The sequence below is a fragment of the Nyctereutes procyonoides genome, unplaced genomic scaffold, assembly GCF_905146905.1.
Source record: "Nyctereutes procyonoides isolate TBG_1078 unplaced genomic scaffold, NYPRO_anot_genome, whole genome shotgun sequence".
NCBI lineage: Eukaryota > Metazoa > Chordata > Mammalia > Carnivora > Canidae > Nyctereutes > Nyctereutes procyonoides.
Window position 1 is genome coordinate 17097930 of NW_026575082.1, and position 23420 is coordinate 17121349.

General features: G+C 42.4%; 1 protein-coding gene across 3 annotated transcripts in view; it reads left to right on the top strand.

Annotated features, from left to right (window-relative positions):
• The first annotated feature begins 7012 nt into the window (after positions 1-7012).
• LOC129514616 (alpha-protein kinase 2-like) overlaps positions 7013-23420 on the top strand; it is a 117666-nt gene continuing 101258 nt past the window's right edge. For 2 of the 3 annotated variants that reach the window (XM_055333350.1, XM_055333353.1), the window contains exons 1-3: positions 7013-7291; positions 9637-9749; positions 22340-22467. In XM_055333350.1, coding sequence (XP_055189325.1) covers positions 9715-9749; positions 22340-22467 — 163 coding nt within the window. In that variant the 5' untranslated portion in view covers positions 7013-7291; positions 9637-9714. The remainder of the gene's footprint in view (positions 7292-9636; positions 9750-22339; positions 22468-23420) is intronic. The other variant, XM_055333351.1, reaches the window with a different exon arrangement.

Genomic DNA, 23420 nt, shown 5'->3' on the forward strand with positions numbered 1-23420 from the left:
AAATATAAGTGATTTTTGTATATTGATTTACATCTTGTGACTTTGCTAACGTTGTTTATTAGTGGTAGTGGTTTGTCTGCTGAATCCTTGGGATTTACTACATACAGGATCTTGTTATCTGTGAATGAAGACAGTTTTACTTTTTTCCCAATATGTATGTTTTAATGTTTTTTCTTCATTGCCCTGCTTAGAACCTCCTGTATGTTGTTGGATAGATGTAGCAAGAGTCATGTCTTAAATTTCCCCTGATATTAGGAAAGTAATAATAATGACAATAATTTTGTAACTATTTTTTAAATCCTTAAAAAAATTTGTAACTATTAAGTAAAATATTCACTGTGGGTCTTTGTTTTGTAGATGCCCTTTATTCCTAATTTCTGAGAGTTTTTTTTTTTTATCATGAATAGATGTTGTATTTTACCAAATGTATTTCCTGCCTCTGTTGAGATGATCATGTAGTTTCTTCTTTTATATTATTAACAGTGTATTATAATGATTGGCTTTCAGGTGTTAAGCTATCCTTGCATTAGTAGGATAAATTCCAGTTAGTCATGGGATATAGTCCTTTTCATATGTTGCTCATTTTTCTTGGTAATATTTTGTTAAGGATTTTTGCATTTATGTTTTTGAAAGACATTGGTCTTGGGTTTTATTTTCTTGTGATGTCTTTGTCTGGTTTTGGTATCAGGGTAATACTGAGTTTCTACTGACTGCTTTTTTCTGTGTTAGAATATACTGTCCTATCTTTGCATGTTTCATGGCTTTTTGTTGAAAACTTGAAAATTTAGATAATATGTAGTAAATGCTTTGTGTGTGTGTGTGTGTGTTAACTGAATTCTAGTCATCCCTCCACCAACAAGTTGTTGCTGCTGCTTGGTTATTTGTTAGTTTAGTAACTTGTCTGAGATAAATCTGTGAAATCTGTCTCCCCTGAAGTATGTGGACACAGATATTTCCATTCAGTTTTCTTTAAATTTTCCTTCTTTCTTCCTTCCTTTTTTGTGTGAGAGTGTTTGTGAGTACCCCAGTTGGGTGGGGAGAGGAGCAGAGACAGAGGGCAAGAGAATCTTAAGCAGGCTCCATGCCCTGTGCGGAGCCCAATGCAGGACTCAATCTCATACCCCACAATCATGACCTGAGCTGAAATCAAGAATCTGATGCTTAACTGACGGAGCCACCCAGGTACCCCTCTTTAAATTTTTTAAAGCTCGGCTTCCTAGGGGGTCACTTCTATGTCTGCATAGCCTCATGTCAGCTAATGATTGGACAGAGATTGTGGTTGAATACCTTGAGCCAGTAAAACTTCCATCCTCTGACAATGTATCTGTGTGTGGGTAGGGGAACCCATTCAAGTTTCAGCCATGTTCGGTCTGCCCTGATACTTACTTTGTGCTGGGCCCTTTCATGTCTTCTCTGTGCATGCTGGGAGCATATGGATGGAGAGTGGGTCCTGCCTTGTCTCCACTGCACATGCCTGCAGCCTCAGCCAGACAGGTGTTTGTCCCAACCTCAATTCCATTCTCAAACTAGTAGAGCAGTGGGCCTTCTCCACTCATCTGCTACTAAGAGTTACTTCCATTGTTAACACTGCTGGGCATAGGTGTTTTCCACTGCTCCAAATCCAGTAAGTCCCCTTGGACAGTGGCTGAGAAAATGCCAGTTCTCACAGCCTGCTCTAGCAGAGCTCCATGACATCAGAGCTGGATGGGGGAACTGGAGCAAGTCCAGCCAAGGATGTCAAACACACTCATTGTTAGTACCCTAAATGGAGAGCTTTTTCCATTATAAATGCTTCTCAAATTTTTTGATGCCTTTAGTTGATATCTGGAGCACTAAAATGGTTGCTTGTCTGTATTATCTATTTTATCTATCTATCTATCTATCTATCTATCCATCATCTATATTTTTTTGTATTATCCATCTTTATAGTTGCTTTTGAGGGAGATTTTCCAGCCTCTTTATTCAGTCACAGTTAAGTCTTACCTCCCATTTCATTCTATTTTTAATGGGGGGAAATCTAGTTTTCAAATCAAAATCCTATTGATTTTGATTTGATTATCAATCTCTTAGTTGCGAAGGGTGGAAGCCTCCAAGAAAGGAACTGAGAATCTTAGATATCTGGGTTAAGGAAAAAGACACAGACTGATCCAGGACATTAGCATAGATGAAGTAACATGAAAAAAGGAGAAGAGCTTGATTCAGACCCAACTTTACTCTCTGCTCTGCCTGCAGCAGCATGGATAGTGGATAAGTCCATAGAAAAATGGAGGCTTTATAAGCTAAGGAAGAAACCATAGGAAAAAGATAGTTTTCTTTTTTATTGTGATTTAAGAAATAACAAAGTTTGCCATTTCTTTCTTTCTTTTTTAAAGATCTTATTTGTTTATTTGAGAGAGAGAGAGAGAGAGAGAGCATTGGGAGGGTAGAGGGGCAGAGGGAGAGGGAGAAGCAGGCTCCCCACTGAGCAGGGAGCTCAATGGGGGCTCGATCCCAGGACCCCAGATCATGGTTGAAGTTGGAGGGAGACTGTAGCCGTTTGAGCCACCCAGGTGCCCCCTGAATTTGCCATTTCTAAGGGTGCAGTTCAGTAGTGTTAAGTATGTTCACATTGTTGTGAAACAGATTTCCAGAACTTTTTCATCTTGCAAAACTGAGACTCAGAACTCATTAAACAATTCCTCCTTCCCTCCTGACCCTGAGACCATTTTTGGTAAATAAAAATTCAGAACTTCTCTATGTCAGAACTTCACAAGTAAAAGGGAAAACCATAAATTGGAAGATAGAACCCATTTGCAACAAATTACACATGAAATGCTTTTATATGTAGCAAAGGAAAATACTCAAAGGTGGCCAAAAAAATTGAAGAGACAATCCATCAGAGAAACAGGGACTAATGAACTCATGAAACAATATTTAGCCTTGTTAGTAATCAAATAAATGTATATTACAATATTAATTTTGCTTCTAAGATTACCCAAACATTTTCAGTGATGTGCTAAGCACCAGGAGTTGCCCCTTCAGTGAGATGGGTGGGCTCAGACCTACTGTTGGAAATGTAATGCAATACAACCACTATTGTTTTATTTGGCAGTATGTTTCAAAACCTTAAAATGTTCATACTTTTCACCCATTAATGTCACTTTCTGAATGTTTAAGCACCCAGAAAGGGAAAATAAAAGAGGTAGAAGGCAATTAGCCAAAAAATGGTGGCTATCTTGAGATTTCAAAGTGGCTATCTTGAGATTTGATATTTTCAAAATATCAAAATATTAAAGATTTTCAACAATGAGTATGTAATTTTCAGTAACGAGTTTATATTGCTCTTATAATCAAAAGTAAAGCCTTAAAAAGGAAAATTTTATAAAATAGTATAAACAGCATACATAAATCTTTTTTAAAGTTTAAATATCCAGGCATTATTCAACTAATTAATTTCACTTAGTATTTGTGAAACTGAAATAAACTGTGCCAGAATTTTATCTTGGAAGTCAAAGTCTGGATATTTTTTTGCAGACAGACTTTCATATTTAGTAAAATTGAATTTTAACCTAATTTTGACACTTGCGGTTTTAGGAAGCTGAAATATGGCACTTTGGGTACACAATGGATTTAGTACTTCTGTAAGGTGTTCTGTGAACCTAATTCCCATTTATTATTTTGACACTTTGGGGGAAAATGAAATGTAACTTCCAAACAACATTCATATGCTTGGAAAAGCCCTTCTTGAATATAAGAATTCTGAGAAAACTGCATTTTAAAAATTATTTTGCAGATTTTTTTATAGAGATCTTTTAAGTCATCTGTATATCCAACAAGGGGTTTGAACTCATAGTCTCAAGGTCAAGAGTCACATGCTCCACTAACTAGCCAGCCAGGCGCCCCTTTTTCAAGTATTTTTTAAACTTCATATTCTCTTGAAAAATTTTATGTTACCTGGTATGAAAAACATCACGAGAGAACACAGTCCTATATTTACATTGATATTTCTGTTGCCATTGCACTTAAAGAGTTCAAAATGCCTATTGGGTTGACCTACCTGATTAGCAGTACGGGGAAGTGAATGAAGGTTGCAAAAGTTGGATTTGGGTCATGTCCACCGGCAAGATAGCACACACAGTGCATAAACTATGAGAACCCCTGTATCCTAGGTATATGGACTATTGAGAGAGGGAACCCGAGCTGATGCTCTCAGTAGTGGGGGGCTCTCCCTAAATGCAGACTGTGCCCTGAAGGTGGAGAGGCTGCCTCAGCTCTGGTTTGACCCAAGGACCCTGGCAGAAAATCTGATCTGACCTGACATGTGATTGTTACCAAGTCTCAGCCAAGAATGTGCTCTGCTGGAAAGGGCATTCATCACTCCTACCATTAGGAGTGCAGTTAGACATGAGCATTTGAGGGCCTTCTGTGCCAGCAGGGATAAAATGAACAGATAAACTCCTCACGTACCAATTCAAACCCAATTTATGGGAGTGAAGAGCAGCATGAGAACCTAATGAATTGGCTTTAAATATTCAGATTAGTTGGGAACTGACTCGATCTGGTCCCATGGAGCCTAGAGTGGCCAAGGAATTGTGAGGCACCCATTCATTTGAGAAGCGAAGAGAATAACAAAGCCCCAAAGGTCTTTAAGAGAAACAATTAAAGGACATCCAATAAAAAAAAAAAAAAAAAACACATGCCCAGGGCACCTGGGTGGCTCAGTGGTTGAGCGTCTGCCTTTGGCTCAGGTCATGATCCCTGGGTCCTGGGATTGGGTCTCCCTGCATGGAGCCTGCTTCTCCCTCTGCCTATGTCTCTGCCTCTCTCTCTGGCTCTCATGAATAAACAAAATCTAAAAAAAAAAAAAAAATACATTTCCAACTCTGCTCTCTGGATGGATAAAGGGAGGATCTTGTTTTTCCTTTTCTAGCTTCAGAAAAAAGAGATAACTTACGCATACTTTCTTAAGTGCTATATTACTTTACCTGGAATGATACTAAACATTTTTAGGTCTTCATTTTTAATCACAAACTCATGTATTTTTTAATGCTATTGAAAAGGCACAAATGTATGCCCTCCTTTTTCTCTTCAACACCTTAAACCACAGAAAATTCAGAACAGTGTCCTGGCCTCATTGAATTTAATCCCAAGGTCTGTTTCTGACTGTCATCTATTCCTGCTCCCCAAATTTAAGATTAAAACAGAAGCTCTGGGCAGCCCTGATGGCTCAGCGGTTTAGTGCCACCTTCAGCCCAGGGCGTGATCCTGGAGACCCAGGATCGAGTCCCACGCCAGGCTCTCTGCATGGAGCCTGTTTCTCCCTCTGCCTGTGTCTCTGCCTCTCTCTCTTTCTCTCTCTCTGTCTCTCATGAATAAATAAATAAAATCTTTAAAAAATAAATAAATAAAACAGAAACTCTATGGCTGCAGGTTAAGGAGATGAACAATAAAATATATATAGGTATATCCACTATAAATTATATGTATATTTTAATCCTCTGGTCCTTACATTTATTTTACTAGAAGATGAAAGCTAGACTGGGAGGGGGTCCATCTTTCAGACGGTTTGTCAGGAACAAAAGCAAGTTTCATAATGAGTGACAACTTTTCCATTTAAGAACTCCCAGGCAACAATTCTTTCATGACCATATATGTCTGTCTACTGCATTGGGATGTTGGTTCCCTTTGTCTTTATCCTATCCTGCTGCTGTGTGATAACTTTATTTTTTATCATCACACCTTCCTCTTATCTGCTCTCTTAATGTTCTCTACTTTTATTTGGAAAGAGCCTCTATGAAGAGGATCCATCTTTAAATAAAACCAGCTGATACCCACAGTCATCAAGGGGTGGTAATTTTTTGCATCCGGCTGCGTTTCATAGGTATGTTCCCAATGGGACAGTCATTATTTTAGAGTCTCTCGGCTTTCAATGCCTTTCTTCTCATATGAAGAGGAAACTGAGAAACAGATCACATCAACCGTATACTTCTTGATATTTAATGACTTTAGGTGATGACTTTTTCATCTTGTGAAAAATTTCATTCCATCCAGGTATGGTGATGCACACACTGCTCTATGTAAGCACAGTCTGCTTTTGAGGATTGTACTGCCCAGCACAGAGTGAGTGTATCCAGTTATGTCCCCTTCAAAGTCACTCACTCAGAGATGCTAATTTTAGCCACCTCTGTGAGTGTCCTAAGAAGTTTCTCTCCAAGCTGTCAGTTTCCAGGTATGGCACATACTTTTCCGGAGAGACAAAGTAGTTCCAGAGAAAATACTCCTGGCTTTTTGTTTATCTTCTGTCTTGGATTTGGACAGAGTTCAATAAAAGAAATGCCCACATTACAAATTCTACTTTGGTATGTAACAAGAGCAATTCTTGACAATTTGACGGATTTGTGGCGTTTTTTTTTTCTAAGGTTTTCTTGTGTTCTTCCTCTCTTCTCTTCTTACTACTGTAGTCAAAAATAGGAAGAGAGAGAATGTGTGTGTGAGTGTGTGTGTGTGTGTGTGTGTGTGAGAGAGAGAGAGAGAGAGACAGGGTGGGAGGGGAGGGTGTGGGGAGGACCGCTAGGGGTGGAGGGAGGAGGGGGGATCCTGCTTGCTGTGGCTTCTGCATTTCTCAGAGAACTTCAGAGAACAACTGTAATACCAGCTCTAAACGAACAGCATAGTGCCTCTTTTTTTCACCTCCCCTTCACCCCCACCACCCCCTGCACAGGTTTCCTATGCCTGGTACTCTTGGTCTGAGAACTGCCGGTGTTACTCCGGCCCCAGAGACTTTATCAGACAGCAAGATTCTGCTTTTCTAGGAGGCAAGCCACTAAAGCTGAGGGCCTGCACAATCTTGCAGATCAGCGCTCTGTGTCCCAGGCCTCGGGGACAGCTCGTCTGTGTTTCGTCAGCTCGCTGGAGCTGCATTTCACCAGGTCCCTTTGCCAGGGCCTCCCTGGCGGCGTCAACAAGTGTCACACCTACTGCAGAAACAGCCCTCAAGTTTCATCACAGTGATGCTAAAAAATATTCTCCAGCTTCAGCAATGACCTAGTTCATTCAAGGGCAGGGAAAAAATCTCTTCTTCCAGAACGTCCCTGGGCATAGAATTTTCCCTCTTAGGAAGATAGGAGCTTTTCTGGAAACAGACCCAACTGTGCTTTGACCTGAACGTGGATAAGACCCTGAACCCTGTAACTCCTCTGAATGCCCAGTCCCAGGAGCAGGGACACCCAATCAATACTTCCCAACACAGCCCGGGGAGCCCACAGCCGAGCCAGCCCTCCTATCACGTCTTTTGGACGAAAAATACTGAAAAGTAAGTATCCAGACTTTGGTTTTTACATAAGGAATGGCTGTGCTTTAAATATGTAGTTGTTTGCATTTTCTGCAATAAGGAACAGAGCAGATGGTTTCCTGATGATACAGAACAGGACGGAACAAGTAGGGGCCATCTGGCACATTTGACTCTATAGGCTTTAAAGTAGCCAAATTATCATTTGTAGTTTAGGTCCATTCAGACCCTTTGGGGAAATGATTATTTTTCATGTCTGTTTATTTGGGCCCAGCAGTAATTAAAATAGACACTTTCTATCTCAGCAATTAAAACACACACACAGGATGACTCGAAGGAGTGATCTGCAAAGGTTTTGCAAAGTAACATGAAAAATTGGAGTGATCATTCTGGTAACTCAGACCCCAGATCCTTTTGTCTGAAATATTTTAGTATTTTAGTCAAAAGTTATTGCTTAGATTATATGAATGATTGAAAATCCCCACTTTCTGGATGGACACAGCAGTATCTTGTCTGACACCCGGAATGCAAATTGCTGAAAAGCTATCAGGCATTTCAAAATGGCTGATGGAGACATTCATCAAGTCATTAAATAGATTTGCTTTCCTCTCCTTTCCCCCTCCCCCTTTTTTTTTTAAATTGAGGTAAGAATGCTTGAGATCTAACCTCTCGAATTTTAAAGTGTATAATGCAGTTTCGTTAACCATAGGCAGGATGTTGTACTCAAGTTGTTAAATAGATTCTTTAAAAATTTAAGGTGAGAAGTCAATCAAAAAAATCCATCGATAAAATGGCCCCACTGTCACATTGCATTTTGATGAACACATTCAAACTTTAAAACCACTGATTAAGGGTGTCAGTTACAGACATCTGGCAATCATTTAAAAATAGATAAAAGCAAGAGCAGCATTTAGAACTGCTTCTGCTCTAATATTTCCCTTCCCCGTTCTTTTCCTTAAGTATAGTTATCCTTAATTTTGGAAGCTTAAGTGACCAGGAACAGTAAGAGATGTTTTGTTTTGTTTTGTTTTGTTTGTTTAACAGCATGCCAGCCAGCTAAGAGTAAATTGAAAGAACTTCTTTGCTGTGAGACTTATGTACCAAAATCCAGGATGTTGTTCTGAATCAACAAATTGACAAATCCTGTATCAACAGGCACTGATGGTCCATTAGCACATTCAGATCTTGGAAATCAGGATTTAAAACAAATTGAAACAGATTTGCTGCCAAATGTCATCGTCCTTTTGAAGTTTTTGCAAAACACTCACTTTCTGGGGAAGGCTTTTAGGTCATGTGGATTCTTGTGTCTGTCACAGGCAAAAATCTCCCTGTCCCAATCTAATTTGTTTTTAAGGCCCCCATGCACACCTACATGTAGATATCAGTCTATGCAAGGAGGAAGCAGTGGACATTCTAATGTGGGTAGAGGTAGTGGGGGGCCGGGGGTGCTGAGGAGTAAAGCACAGGCTCTGGAGTCAGATTTCCAGTCAAATTCTGACTCTAGCACAGTTTTTCAGCCTGTTTGAAATCCAATGTTCTCATCTGTGAAATGAAGATAGCAACATCCACTCTGACCGGAGTGATGGGGACATGAGTAAATATACCTAAAGTATATGTCACATCCTAGCTTCTCCCCAAAGGCCAGTTCTTCTCCTTGGTTAATTTAAAAACTTCTCTCTCTCTTTTTTGCTAAAACTTCTGAATGCTTTTACAATAGAAACTATTAAAGTGGTGGAAGTTAACACATTTTTGACATCAATACAATGATTAAACCAAAATAACGTAGAAAATTAGATTTTTTGGGTGCCTGAGTGGCTCAGTTGGTTAAGCATCTGCCTTCAGGTCAGGCCATAATCTCAGGGTCCTGGGATTGAGTCCCACCTCCAGCTCCCTGCTCAGCAGAGAGCCTGCTTCTCCCTTAACACCTCTCCACACTCATGTACTCTCTCTCTCTCTCTCACGCATAAATAAAAATCTTAAAAAAAAAAAAAAAGAAAATTAGATTTTTTGAGGAAACTTCTGTACTTAAAAATAAAGTGTTTGAGAGCAAAACAAAACAAAACAAAGATTATATTTTAGAATGTGCCTGCAATAAATGAGAAAAACTATTTTTTGTTTGAAGATGGTTGATGGTATATTTATTACCTGTACAGGTAGGGATTTATCAACATCATATGATACTTTTTAGTATATATCAGTGTCATATTTAAATATGAGTTCTCATAATCCATAAGAATGGAAAGTAAAGGTATAAATCTATACATATGAAGTGATATCTCTGTGATTATTATGAAAATTAAGGCACAGGTCCAGTCTTCCCTCAAAGTTTCTAGGGGCACCTTGCACTGATTCCCTTTTTGCTTGGACAGAGGCCTAGTGGAGTGAGGACATGTGAGAACACTCTGAAATGGGCTAGCCATGGGGGGCTCAGCGGAGACAGCAGCTAGATGGACATTTCAAGAGCCGTGGCTGGAATTTCAAGGTCAGTGATGAAAGTACATTATGAACAGGGTGCTTCCTCGTTCTGGAGTGAGGACAAGTCAGGCACAGAGGGATGGAGCAGACAAGAGTCACAAGTAGCCCTCATTGGACAGGTCCAAAGAATGCTAGCCACATCTTTATTATTGCACTGTCTTGACTGAGCTATGGCACAGCTTCTGCCCAGGCACATCAGAGTAGCTTGATAAATCCTTTGCTTGAGCTACTGACAGGTTCACAAGGAAACCTGTTGTTCTTTTCTGCCAAAAAGGAAATCTAGACATTCAGAAATGTAAAGGAACTTGGGAGACAGTAAGCATGTCATCTTAGGGTTGGTAAAAATAAAAGAATAAATGCCCAACCTGCAAGAGAGGAAAAAGACCCACAACTCACCTCTATCTTCACTTGGTCTTCAATCCTGCTCTTGGATAACCAGGTTCATTTGCTCCTCAGTCAGTAGTTAGAGATTTTTCTTCTAGTCCAGTGGTTCTCAAACTTTAAAGCTCAACAGAATCAGAAAGCTTGTTGAAGGGTTCCCTGGGTGGCGCAGCGGTTTGGCGCCTGCCTTTGGCCCAGGGCGCGATCCTGGAGACACGGGATCGAATCCCACATTGGGCTCCCGGTGCATGGAGCCTGCTTCTCCCTCTGCCTGTGTCTCTGCCTCTCTCTCTCTCTCTCTCTGTGACTATCATAAATAAAAAAAAAATTAAAAAAAAAAAAAAAAAAGAAAGCTTGTTGAAATACAGGCTCCTGGGTCCCACCCCTAGAGTTTCTGCCTCTGAAGGTCCGGAGAATTTGCATTTCAGACAAGTCCTCAGGTGATGCGGATGGATGGTGTGGTCCAGGGACCACACCTGAGGGTCACTGCTTTAGCTGTTTCTTGGGCCTGTAATTTCTGGGGAAACCCTATTTGCGTTGATCCTTTCAATCACTAAACTTGCCTACTTTTCAAAAGATGTGTGGCAGGCCCAGTCACAATATGCTAGAACTGGGGAGAGCACAAAAGATAAACCCAGGAGTCGTCTTGCAGGCAAACATCTCACCGTGGAGTATGTCTGTGGGGGACACTGAGTGTAGGCAGCGCACACGGAGGTGAGTGGTCCACCATTTGGGGAGGAGTCTCTTTTCCCCCCCCACCCTGAGGCTCTCAGAGGAGGCTTCAAGGACAATTTAGCCCTTGAGCTGGGGTTTGAAAACTAGTGGGACTTGAATGGAAGAACCAGATGGAAGATGGTCTTTCTGTGTAAAGGAAAAAACACGGAGCAAAACAAAACACGAAGGGCAGCTTGGAGAAGGCGTGTCCCACACGGAGTTGTGGAGTGGAGGGCCAGGGGTGGGAATTTCAGGCGCCCTGGGCCAGGGAGGACCAATCTGGACCAATCAGGGCCCAGGAAGCAGGAAGGCTAGGGTCGCGCCCATCCTTGAGGTCCAGGCTGGAGTGATGATGGGAGAGGAATGTGGGGAATGCAGTTAGGATGACTGGGAAACTTGGCCAGTCAAGGAGGTCTGGGGTATTTTTTTTTAAGATTTTATTTATTTATTCACGAGAGACACACACAGAGAGAGAGAGAGACAGAGAGACAGAGAGACAGAGACACAGGCAGAGGGAGGAGCAGGCTCCATGCAGGGAGACCGATGCGGGACTTGATCCTGGGACCCCAGGATCACGCCCTGAGCTGAAGGCAGGCGCTAAACCACTGAGCCACCCAGGAAGCCCCAGACCTGCTTTAAACTGCAGCCCAAACAAGTTTAAAAAAAATCTCCGGGGATCCCTGGGTGACGCAGTGGTTTGGTGCCTGCCTTTGGCCCAGGGCGTGATCCTGGAGACCCGGGATCGAATCCCACGTCAGGCTCCCGGTGCATGGAGCCTGCTTCTCCCTCTGCCTGTGTCTCTGCCTCTCTCTCTCTCTCTCTGTGACTATCATAAATAAGTAAAGAAAAAAATATTTAAAAAATAAATAAATAAATAAAAGATGAAGAGCGAGTCAAAAAAAAAAAAAATCTCCTGCAGAAGGGTCCTGTGTGTGACTGCAGTGAACGCATGGATACAGTGCTACTCCCCTGCTTTCCTTGGGGGTGGTGCTCCTTATCCCTTAGGCACACTTTACTAAAAACAGCTTGATAATGAATGATAAAAATAATTCTTCAGAAAACAAGGCAAGTGGAGGCAAAACCACAACATTTTCTCCCAAGGCCCTCTGACTGGCTGGGAGAAGGATGGTGGATGAAGGTGGCCGAGGTGACACTGGCACTCTCCGTAGCAGCCCCCTCTCCCGTCCCAGGCTGGGAGGGGACAGAAGGGAGGAGAACTTTCCCCAGGTGCTCCCCTGTCTACAGATGCCTGACATTGCACACATTTTGGTCCAATTTAAAATAGACATTCTCAAAATAAATAAATAAATAAACAAATCATAAAAAATAAAATAAAATTTTTTAAAAAATAGACATTCTCTCCAAAGAGGGACCCAGGGAGCCTAGGAGAAAGCAGAGGACAAGAGGAGGAACGAGAGAGGATTTCTTCACAACACAGTGAGGACTGTGATGACACATACCTCCATGGGACACAGCCTTTGGCCCACCATGTTCAACCTCCAACCAAAGTGATGTTAGCCAGGTAATCCATGGCAGTTGGTCTCATTAACAGTACAGTCCTGCTCTGTATGTTGATAGCATCATGATCTTTCCTTTCTACCCTGTCTTTGCTTGGAGAGAAGACAAGGATAAGCCCAGTAGAGGAATATGTCCTCTCAACATAGTAAGTTGAAAATTAGAATCAAGAATTATGGACTCTGCCATTCATAAGCTGTAGGACCTTGGAAAAGTCACTTAAGCTGCCAGTTTCAGGGGCATTTTTCTTTTTTCTTTTCTTTTTAAAAAGATTTTATTTATTTACTCATGAGAAACACACACACACACACACACACACGAGAGACAGAGGGGCAGAGACACAGGCAGAGGGAGAAGCAGGCTCCATGCAGGGAGCCCAATGTGGGACTCAATCCCAGGACCCTAGGATCATGACCTGAGCTGAAGGCAGACGCTCAACCACTGAGCCACCCCAACGTCCCAATCACTGTTTTTAAAAGGCTTCCCACTTCCCTTCCTTAGATACTTGGGCCTCCATCCAGAGACAACCATGGTACCAGTGTCTTGAGAGTTTTTAGAATCATTGTGTGTATGGATAAGCATATCAGAATATTCTTCTTGTTTTGCCTATACAAGTGATAGCTGCTCTCCACTCTTCTATATTTTATTTCGCTGAACAATATATCTTGGAGATTATTTCATATCAGTACATACAGAAATTCCTTATTCATTTTTAATGCCCATTGCTGTTAAAAATAGAAAATCCGGGACACCTGGGTGGCTCAGCGGTTGAGCGTCTGCCTTTGGCCCAGGGCATGATCCTGGAGACCCTGGATCAAGTCCCACATCGGGCTCCCTGGATGGGGCCTGCTTCTTCCTCTGCCTCTCTCTCTCTGTGTGTGTCTCTCATGAATAAATAAATAAAATCTTAAAAAAAATAAAATAAAATAAAAAATTAAAATAGAAAATCCATTCAGCAGATAAACTGTAACCATCTTCTTACCTGTGGAGATTTTGGTTGCTTCCAGTCTTTTGCTATCACAAGTAAGACTGCAATGACTGCAATATGTGCTTATGACATGTTTGTCTCCTTGCTTCTATTTCAGAAATTAGCTTTATTGGGGCACCTGGGTGGCTCAGTGGTTGAACATCTGCCTTTGGCTCAGGTTGCGATCCTGGGGTCCTGGGATCGAGTCCTGCATCGGGCTCCCCTCAGGGAGCCTGCTTCTCCCTCTGCCTGTCTCTCTGCTTCTCTCTCTGTGTGTGTCTCTCTCATGAATAAGTAAATAAAATCATTAAAAAATTAACTTTATTAAGACATATATTGCATTTTGTATAATTCACCTTTTCCTTTTTTCTCTCCCATCCCGCAATTATAATTCACCTCTTCTAAGTGTTCAATTCAATGATGTTTGAAATAATTTTATCAAGTCCTACAACCATCATCATAGATCAGTTTTAGAACATTTTCGTCACCCCAAAAAGATCCCTCACGGACATTTATTGTTATTATTATTACTATTTTTTTAAAGTAGGCTCCACATCCAGCGTTGAGCTCAACACAGGGTCCCATCTCATGACCCCAAGATCAAGACCTGAGTAGAGATCAAGAGTTGGGTGCTTAACTGACAGAGTCACTCAGGTGCTCCCATGCACATTTATTATTAATCAGTGTTCTCCCACTGCCTCCATCTCCAGCAACCACTAATCTACTTTTGGTCTTTATAACTTCCTTTGGATATCTCATATAAACAGAATCTTACAGTATGTGGTCTCTTGTGTCTGGCTTCTTTCACTGGAATTTTTTTGGAGTTCACCCATATTGTACTGTGTATCCAAGCTTTTTCCTTTTTATTTCTCCATAGTATTCTATGGTGTGGCTATACCCCATTTGTCTATCTGTTCACTAGGTTTTTCCAGGGGGCATTTAGATTGTTTCCAATGGAAATTTAGGTTATTTCCAATTTTAGGTTATTATGAATAATCCTGTTAATATTTGTGTGCAAGTCTTTGTGTGAGTATTTGTTTTCATTTCTCGTGGTGAGATACTTTTGGTAAATTCATGCTTATCTTTTTTGGAAACTGCCAAACTATCTTCCAAAGTGTCTGTACTGTTTTACATTCCCTCCAGCCATGCTTGAGGATTTTTCTCCATATCCTTGCCCACACTTGGTTGCCTATCATGTTGTAACCACTCCAGTAATTGTGAAATGCTATCTCATTCATTATGATATTAATTTGAATTTCCATAATGACTAATGATAGTGAGCATCTTTTCATGGGCTTATTTTCTTGCCTCTGTTTCTCACATACAACCCAAAAGTCACACCCAAGAAAGAAAACAATGCTTGAGCTCCAACAAACCAGGATGCAATATCAACACTGTCACTTGCAGGCAGTGAGGAATTAAGTTTGTTACGTCAACGCTTTTAAAGTTACCTTAAAGTGTCAAGTCATTATGTATCAAATGGGAAAGAACACCTGCCTTAGTAGTTTTGCTGTGAAGATTCAATGTGATGATGTCTACGAAGTGTCCAGCCTGGGGGCTGACACATAGAAGGTACAAAAGCATTGTAATTGTTTCTCTCTCCCCACCTGGTTTGCCTCCTCCTCACCCACTTCCCCAAATTCCCAGATCTCAAATTCCCAGACCCCATCTTTGGGGAGCGTATGCTTCCCTAACTAACATGGGATAGTAGATGTGACATCCAAATCTGTAGTAACTCAGATACCAATTGCCATTTGGATTAGGTTGAGTAATCAGAACTAATCCCTCCTGTCCCCAGTGAGAAAGCACGGTGACAGCTGGCTTTCCTGCCAGCTCCAGAGGCGCTGGTTAGCTATTATTTGCATGTGGGATGAGAGTATTTCCCTGACCCTGTCAGTTGACAGCAACTTTCCTGCTGACAGAAGCCAAGCCACCGAGTTATTGGGGCAGATTGGCCAAAATAAAACTTGGCATCCATCGAGGGCTCTAATGATTCAAATAATTCTATAACCTCCTATCTCTTTTCTAATTTGAGAGGAAGATGTTTTGGTGATTTTACTGATATTAAACCCAAAGCTCCTGGGCAGCCTGGGTGGCTCAGCGGTTTAGCGCCGCCTTCAGCCCAGGGCCTGATCCTGGAGACCCAGGATGGAGTCCCACGTCGGGCTCCCTGCATGGAGCCTGCTTCTCCCTCTGCCTGTGTCTCTGCCTCTCTCTCTCTCTCTCTCTCTCTCTCTCCCTCTCTGTGTCTCTCATGAATAAATAAATAAAATCTTTAAAAAAACAAAACAAAAAAACCCAAAGCTCCTGATAGCTAACACTTACAGAGTTCTTACTCTACCATTTAGAAGAGCTTTATACATACTTAATTTTCCTAACAACGAAATGAAGTAGATACTGCTATTATCATAGTTTTACAGATGAAGAACCTTTGACAGAGCAAAGGTGAGCTAGTAAGTGGCAGAGCTAAGACTTGAACTCAGGAATCGGGCCCTTCATCACCATATCCTTCTGCTATTCTGTTAAATGCCCTGCCCATTTGGAGTATCTATCAAAATAGAATATGTGAATGCTCTTTTATCCAGCAATTTCATTTCTTGATATTTAGTCTGGAGAACCACTTATGTGCCCAAGGAAGCATGTAGAAGGATGTAGTTTTATTGGAGACACATTTGTAAGTGTAAAAAACTCCAGCCTAGCTCAATGTCATCAACACAAGAACACACAGATTAAGCCTGGTATTGCCATGCTAGGCAATATTGATATCATTGAGTAGCATTTAAAAAATGATGTAGCCTTTTATGGATTGGATTGGCAATCCATAACAAGCCAACGGTTATTACTAAGTAAGATAAGCCAACTGCCTGGGAAGTATACACAATTTAATGCCATGCATGCCACAAAATTATATATAAACACACACATATGAGATACACATAAATGGATATAAATTATATAGATATAACAAAATATAAATGTTATGTAAATGTACACATATTTAGATGCTGATATACATACATGGATAGAAAAATGCCTGAAAGTACAGCAAATCTTTCCTCTTTTTTAAAAAAATATTTTATTTATTTATTCATGAGAGACACACAGAGAGGCAGAGACACAGGCAGAGGGAGAAGCAGATTCCATGCAGGGAGCCCTACATGGGACTGGGTCTCCATGCAGGGAGCCTGACGTGGGACTCGATCCTGGGTCTCCAGGATCACGCCCTGGGCTGAAGGTGGTGCTAAACTGCTGAGCCACCTGGGCTGCCCCACAAATCCTTCCTCTTGAGAAGGTTTTGAGATGGAGAGATAGGCATGAGGGAAACTTTGCCTTTATATGTGTTTTTACAAATACATGTAACCTATGCATTTAGAATCTGTATAATTAAAGGCAAGCCAATTTTTTTTTTAAAAAAGGAAATGACTTGTTCTGGACCCCACAGCTAAAAAAAAAACAAAATAAAGTCATGCAAATCTTGTGCTCTTTCCAGTTAGCATGTTACCTCTCCATGTCTGTGAACACCACCAGAGCCCCCTCTGCTCATATCAGTAATTCAATATTGGTTGTCCACGTTTAGCGGAGAATGATAAATCTGTCTCCAAGGAGTCTAACCTTCAGAAAAGCCACGAAACATGAACCACAGCCTGACTTAACTGTCCTCTCTCCTTTATAGTCAGCACAGCCGTGGCTGGGACAGGCAGTGACTGAACCGTCTCTATGAGTCAAATAGCATGTTTGTAAGTGTTGTAACCTGTGGGACTTCACCGTCAGGAAGCAGTCACCTGGGGAGGAGTCAGAGATGACACATAAGGTTCCCAGTGTCACCCTAACTTTTCTTCTTGGCAGTTTGATATGTCCTTTCTTCCCTTTCTATCCATAGCGGTGGATCCTGGGAATGGGGATGGCAGGAGTCATGTCTTGAAATTACTATTACAGCTGAATGTTCCATGAAGAGAGATTTTTAGACATCTATTGGTGTATTGCTTAAAAAAAATTATTGTGGTAACCCACAGCAGGAAAGGAAATTGATGAAACCAAGTGACGTCTTTCCTTTAAGCCTACTGATTACCACCTCGAAGACCAATTATGTGGCAGGTTCTCCTTAGGCCATTTATGTAAGGATTATTCTAATCCTTAGAACATTAGCATCATCTCCTTTTACAGATGAAGAACTTTGACCAGGTAAGTGGCAGAGACAGATGTAGATATGTCCCTTGCAAGTGACAAAGCCTGGGTTCCGTCCTCAGTCCTGTGATGTTTCCCCGATCAGGAGAATTTTCCAGATTCTAGAGCCCTTCCCCCCACTCCCCCCCCCATCATCTGAGTAAGTGTCCTAGGGATGTGGAGAGCCAAGGCAGTCATTCTTGTGCCCCGACAGCTGCTCCCAAGAAGGGTTGAAGAATGGTGTAAAAAGGAGTGAATACTGACCCATGATGCAGCACAAATGGACCTTGGAAACGTCGTGCTAAGAGAAAGAAGCCAGTCACAAAGGACCGCGTAGCGTTTGATCCTGTTGATCTGAATAGTCCAGGATAGGCAAATCCACAGAAACAGAAAGTGGATTAGTGGTTGCGTGGGGCTGTGTGTGTAGGTTTGGGCGAAGGGACAGAAAGATGAGAACTTGAAAGCTAAGGAGTGTGGGATTCTTTTTGGGGAAATGAGACTATTCTAAAATTGATTGCGGTGATGGTCACACAACTCTGAATATATTGAAAGCCACTGAATTGTACACTGTAAATGAATGAATTATATGGCATGTGAATTCTATCTCACTAAAGCTGTTAAAAAATGTTGCATATCGGGGATCCCTGGGTGGCGCAGTGGTTTGGCGCCTGCCTTTGGCCCAGGGCGCGATCCTGGAGACCGGGGATCGAATCCCACGTCAGGCTCCCTGCATGGAGCCTGCTTCTCCCTCTGCCTGGGTCTCTGCCCCTCTCTCTCTCTGTGACTATCATAAATAAATAAAGAAAAAAAAATGTTGCATATCTCTCAGCCTTGCTGCCAGTCAGATGGGCTAATGTTTTCAATCAAAGCTGCATTTAAAAAAATAATTAGTGCTAACATTTATCGGGCACCTACTTTTGTGCCAGGTGCTGTACGAAGTGCTTTGCAAGCAATAACTCGTTTAATCTTTATAACAACCTAGGAAGTATAGACCACTGTTTTGCCTTCATTTTACAGATGAGGAAGCTGAGGCACGGAGGGGCCGTGATACGCTTATTGACAATGCTGGTAGGGAGTGCCGCCAGCGTGTGAACCCAGGGTATCCGGCTCTGGATCTCCTAGCACCGGTGCCATGCTGCTGCTCAAAAACAATAAAGGGATGTGTTGTAACTAAGAGTTCTGACTCCTACTCCCTGCTTTTCTTGGGTTGTAAAACCTACCTATGTGCCGTGTCTGACCAATATGCCAACTGGGGTATAAAATACGTAAAATTGCATGGTTCTCATCTTTGGAAAATTTACCAGATCAGTAATAAATACTCCAAATATCTTTATTTGGAGGATGATTCTAAATCTCACTCTGTCTCTTTCTCTTGCCTTTCTTCCTTCCTTTTTCTTTTTCTTTCCTTTTCTTCTTTTTTTGTCTTTCTTTCTTTCTTTCTTTCTTTCTTTCTTTCTTTCTTTCTTTCTTTCTTTCTTTTTGTCTTTCTTTTCCTTTCCTGCTTTCTTCTTCTCCTTCTCTTTCTTTTTCTTCTTTCTTTCTTCCTTTTCTTTCCTTTTCTTTTTCTTCTTTTTCTCTTTCTTTCTTTCTTTTCTCTTTTATTTCCTTCTTTCTTCCTTTCCTTTCCTTTCCTTTCCTTTCCTTTCCTTTTCCTTTCCTTTCCTTTCCTTTCCTTTCCTTTCCTTTCCTTTCCTTTCCTTTCCTTTCCTTTCCTCTGTCTTTCTGAAGCTGTACTTTGATATGTTTGCCAACCCTTGTTCTATATTTTATATTGAGTTAAAACAGTAGATGAGGTCACAAATACAACTTGCATTTTCAGTTCTGAAATACAGTAAAAAATTTAAAACTGGACTTAGAGTCCATTCTTACTGCCTTTTGCTTACATTTAGCCCCAACAATGTTTGTTCAATAATACTGAGAAATATCAACTTTTATCTCAAGTCAGTTCCATAGCTCTAGCTCTCATCACCTGCTCAGACCTCTGAAATGGATGAGCAAATACTGACATTAACCAAAGATGCTGCTTCTTTCGGTGTGTATTTTCGGCGGGGGGGGGGGGGGGGAGGCACAGTACGTGGGGGGTGGAGAACATTTCTTCAGCAGTGAAAGGACAGCACGTTGCCATTCATTTTTCTTGGCTTCTGAGCACTGTGGGACCCACACTCATTCTGGCTTAGTCATCTATTCATACAGTAATTCAGCCACACACACCAAGTCTTCTGTAAACTTCCTTGTGCAAAGTGGCTACCATAAAAGTTGCCCTTTGGAGTTATTTGTCTTTGAGATTTCTTTCAACCTAGTTGAGATAGTTTTTCCATTAGACATTTCTGTGACTGCTAAGTAAATAATGCAGGTCAAGTCTGGCCTTTTTATACTGATTGGAACCATCAACCACAAATGTACTTATTATGTAATCTGGGGTGCAGGTGTCTGTTTGACATCTTGCCAACAGAATTTCTTGCTGTTCTGTGCAACTAACTTACTATCTAGACTAAGAGGTGCTTATGATCTTTTAAATATAATACCTATTAATCAGGAACCCTGTGGGGGCCAATCTCTACAGGTTACATTTAAAATGTCCTAAAACTGGGGCACCTGGGTGGCTCAGTTGGTTAAGCAGCTGACTCTGGGTTTCGGCTGAGGTCATGATCTCAAAGTCGTGAGATCAATAAGTGGGGAGTCTGCTTGGGATTCTCTTTCCCTCTCCCTCCAGCTCTTGTGCGTGGGCTTTCTTTCTCTCTCTTTCAAATAAATAAATAAACAAATCTTAACAAATAAATAAATCCAGTAAAAAGCCCTGTAACCTAAAATCACCGGAAATGCAATTCAAGTCTTGATTAAGGGGTGTCGAGAGGATCCAATCAACAACTGTAGAACAAAACTTCTTAACATCCTCTTTTCCGTTTCTCTGGCTCAATCTTCTTTGCCCCAGTTCCCTGCAGCCCTGTGGGCTTCTCTCCCTGCCCTTGTGCTCTGTATCAGACCTAAGCACTTACCTTCCTCTTTGATGCAAACCTATTATTTCTTCAGCTGTACAGCTCTCTCTCCCCGTTCTGTATGTTAGCTGAACCTCAGGTCAAAGCACAAAGTTGCTTTCTACACATTCTCCTGAAGAAAGGAAGGAGGTACATTCTCCTAAATTAATTGTTTTTACCCCCATACTCAGAGAGCTTGGGTGTTTCACTAAGCAGAAGTTGGGAGTGCTTTTTTGTTTTCAAGGACTAACCTTATTTCTAAACAGAACACCTTAAGATTAAGGAAATGCCCTGGGAACACCAAAAGCTGAAGGAAAGGCCTCAAAGGGGAGGAAGCACTAGTGGCCATTGGTGAGCAGAATGTTCTCAGGGCCGTGTCCACCGGGCAGGGCCAGCCTCAGGGTCCCACAGTGTGAGCCTCGCACAGGGCCCCATGCCCATAAGGGCCCCAGCACTCAGTTTATGGCTCTTTTGTTGCTATCTCAAATAGCTCGATCATTTTTGAACAAGGAACCCCTCATTTTCATCTTGAACCAGGCCCTGCACATTGGAGGAATTGGTTCTAAATAGTTAAGGTCCACCCATATGGAGTGGGGTTTCCCCTTTGATGATACAGTTGTGACTATTAAGATACAGCCTAGAGCTTGGATCGCTCTTGCTTTTGGATGCTCAGCATCCCCAGAATCACTGTTTGCATGTCGAAGTGTGCCTCACCCCATCCATGCTAAATGTATCCCACTGTGGGGTGTGCTTTCCCTTTCCTGAGCTTTGAGCATATGGGAACTGCTCACCAACATCCAGAGGAATGGGAGCCTCCAGTTTGGATAGAGCAAAATGTTATTTACAAGCGTGGGGCTCTCCAAAGGATCATTTTGGCAGAGTGGTGCTAGCCTGTATCTGGAGGAAAGAGAGGATAGGGTCCTCTGGGTTCAGACAGACCTGGCTTCTTAGGGCTGTGTGGGTTGTGCACTGCGCAACTCCGGGGACACCTTGCATGCTAGCAGTGTCAGCCTACACAGCCATGAAGGGCGCCCCAGGGCAGCAGCCACTTGGGCTGTGTGACCTTGATCAACTTGTCGAATCTCTCTGAGATTCCACATGGGTAAGGTGTAGGAGGTGTTAATAACCATTCAGGGAATTTAAAAGAAATGAAATGAAATAACACACCTGGTGACTAATCAAGTGTTAAAAGCCTTCCAGTATCAATGAATACAGGCTTGCTCAAAACTGCCAGCCCATCCCCCACCCTCCTGGAGGCGCTCGTCTGGGGCTCGGAGGGAGCAGTACTTTCCCAATTTCAAAATACCTCCCACCTGGAGATTCCTTTGCATTTAATCAACTCTTTCTTTGGACGCAAGCATGGCTTGCACCCTTTTTGAGTGCAATGAGAAGACTTTAAGGACAGAAAGAAAGAGAAAAGAGAGATGGTAAATGGTGTCAGCTCAAGCCGTGCTCTCTGTCTGGGGACAAGCTGCCTTGCAACCCACTGGGGTGCATGCTTCTGTACTGGGGCTGCCCTCCCTGGGGAAACTTGGCAGTGTCTGCGGATATTTTTGATTGCCACGACTTGGGGGAGGGCTGCGGCGTCTGGTGGGTGGAAGCCAGATGCTGCTAAGCATGCGACAGTGCACAGCACAGCCCCCACGACAAAGCATCTGGTCCCAGTGCCGGGCGTTGCAGCAGGTGAAAAAACCTGCCCGCGGGCTTCTTGCAACCTGCCCACCTGCCCACCTGCCCACCTGCTGAGGGCCACCGCCCAGCCTTCTGCAAGCCAGGGACCACGCTGCGCTCCTTCTCTTCCCAAGAGCCACCACCAGCACTCCCGGGAAAGTCAGAGGAATCCCCCAACAAATGGTGATGTCAGGGATTTTTGTTTTTCAGATTCACGTGGCATGAAAGGATGACAGACTTGGGAGGGCCCCAGAGGCGCACACTTTGTTTTTTATCTACGTTACTTTCCCAGAAGGTTCCTGAGAAGTCAGACGCCGTGCTTCGCTGCATAATATCTGGTAACCCTCAGTGGCTAATGACCCTCTGCAATCTCCCTGGGGCCCAGGGTTTTAGGCTCACAAAGGCATTATTAAAAACATCATGGCCTGGCTAGCGTGGTCTGAGTGATCAGTGGAACAACTAAATCCTCTATGATTTTTTTTTTTTCCCCAATCTGGAGAATTTCTTCGAGTAGCTTCCTGGGCATATTTTTATGATCCTTTTCACTTCACATTGTGGTTCTTGGTTAGGCGATTCCCACACTGGTTGTTTTTTCAAATAATACACTCTTAATTTCCTGTGTACGTAGGAATGGGATGATTAACTTTACTTCAGATGACTTGATGAAATCTTTCTTCACTCTTTCCCTGACATCCCCAAACTGGCTAAATGCATCTCCCACTGCTTACCTTCTTCAGGCATGCTAGTCAACAGTAAAGAGGGCAAAACCAAGGCTGAGGATGCCCAATGGAGAGAAGCAGGAGACTGGAACTCCCCCTGGACTGGAGAGTAAATAGCCCAGATGTGGCCCCCAAATAGGTATCCCCAGTAGTAAGGAGGATTTATTATTAAAAGGAAATAGTAGAAGCAAAATAGTAGGGTAGGGAAGTAGTATCTTGTACCTTGTGGGTTGTTTTCTTTCTTGGATTATGTCTCTTTCTTCAAAGACAGAGGCACCGGTGGTCTTCCCTGAGGGTACCTAGAAAACTCTTCTCCCCTGAGCTCACTTTTTCTAGGGAAGAGGAAAGGAGCCAGCTTCTGAAATGGCCACGATTCCTTAGCCAAAGTCGTAATAAAATCTCTTCTCTGGTCTGGGTGCTGGAGTGTATGACTGTGCGCTTAGCTCCTTTGAGGCCAGAGCCAATCCCCCATCTTTCTCGGTGTTTGTCCATCATTGAACCTTCAGAGGAGGGACAGGCACAAGTCTACCACTGAGCCTTCATACTGGGGCCCCCATGTCTCCTCAGGAAGC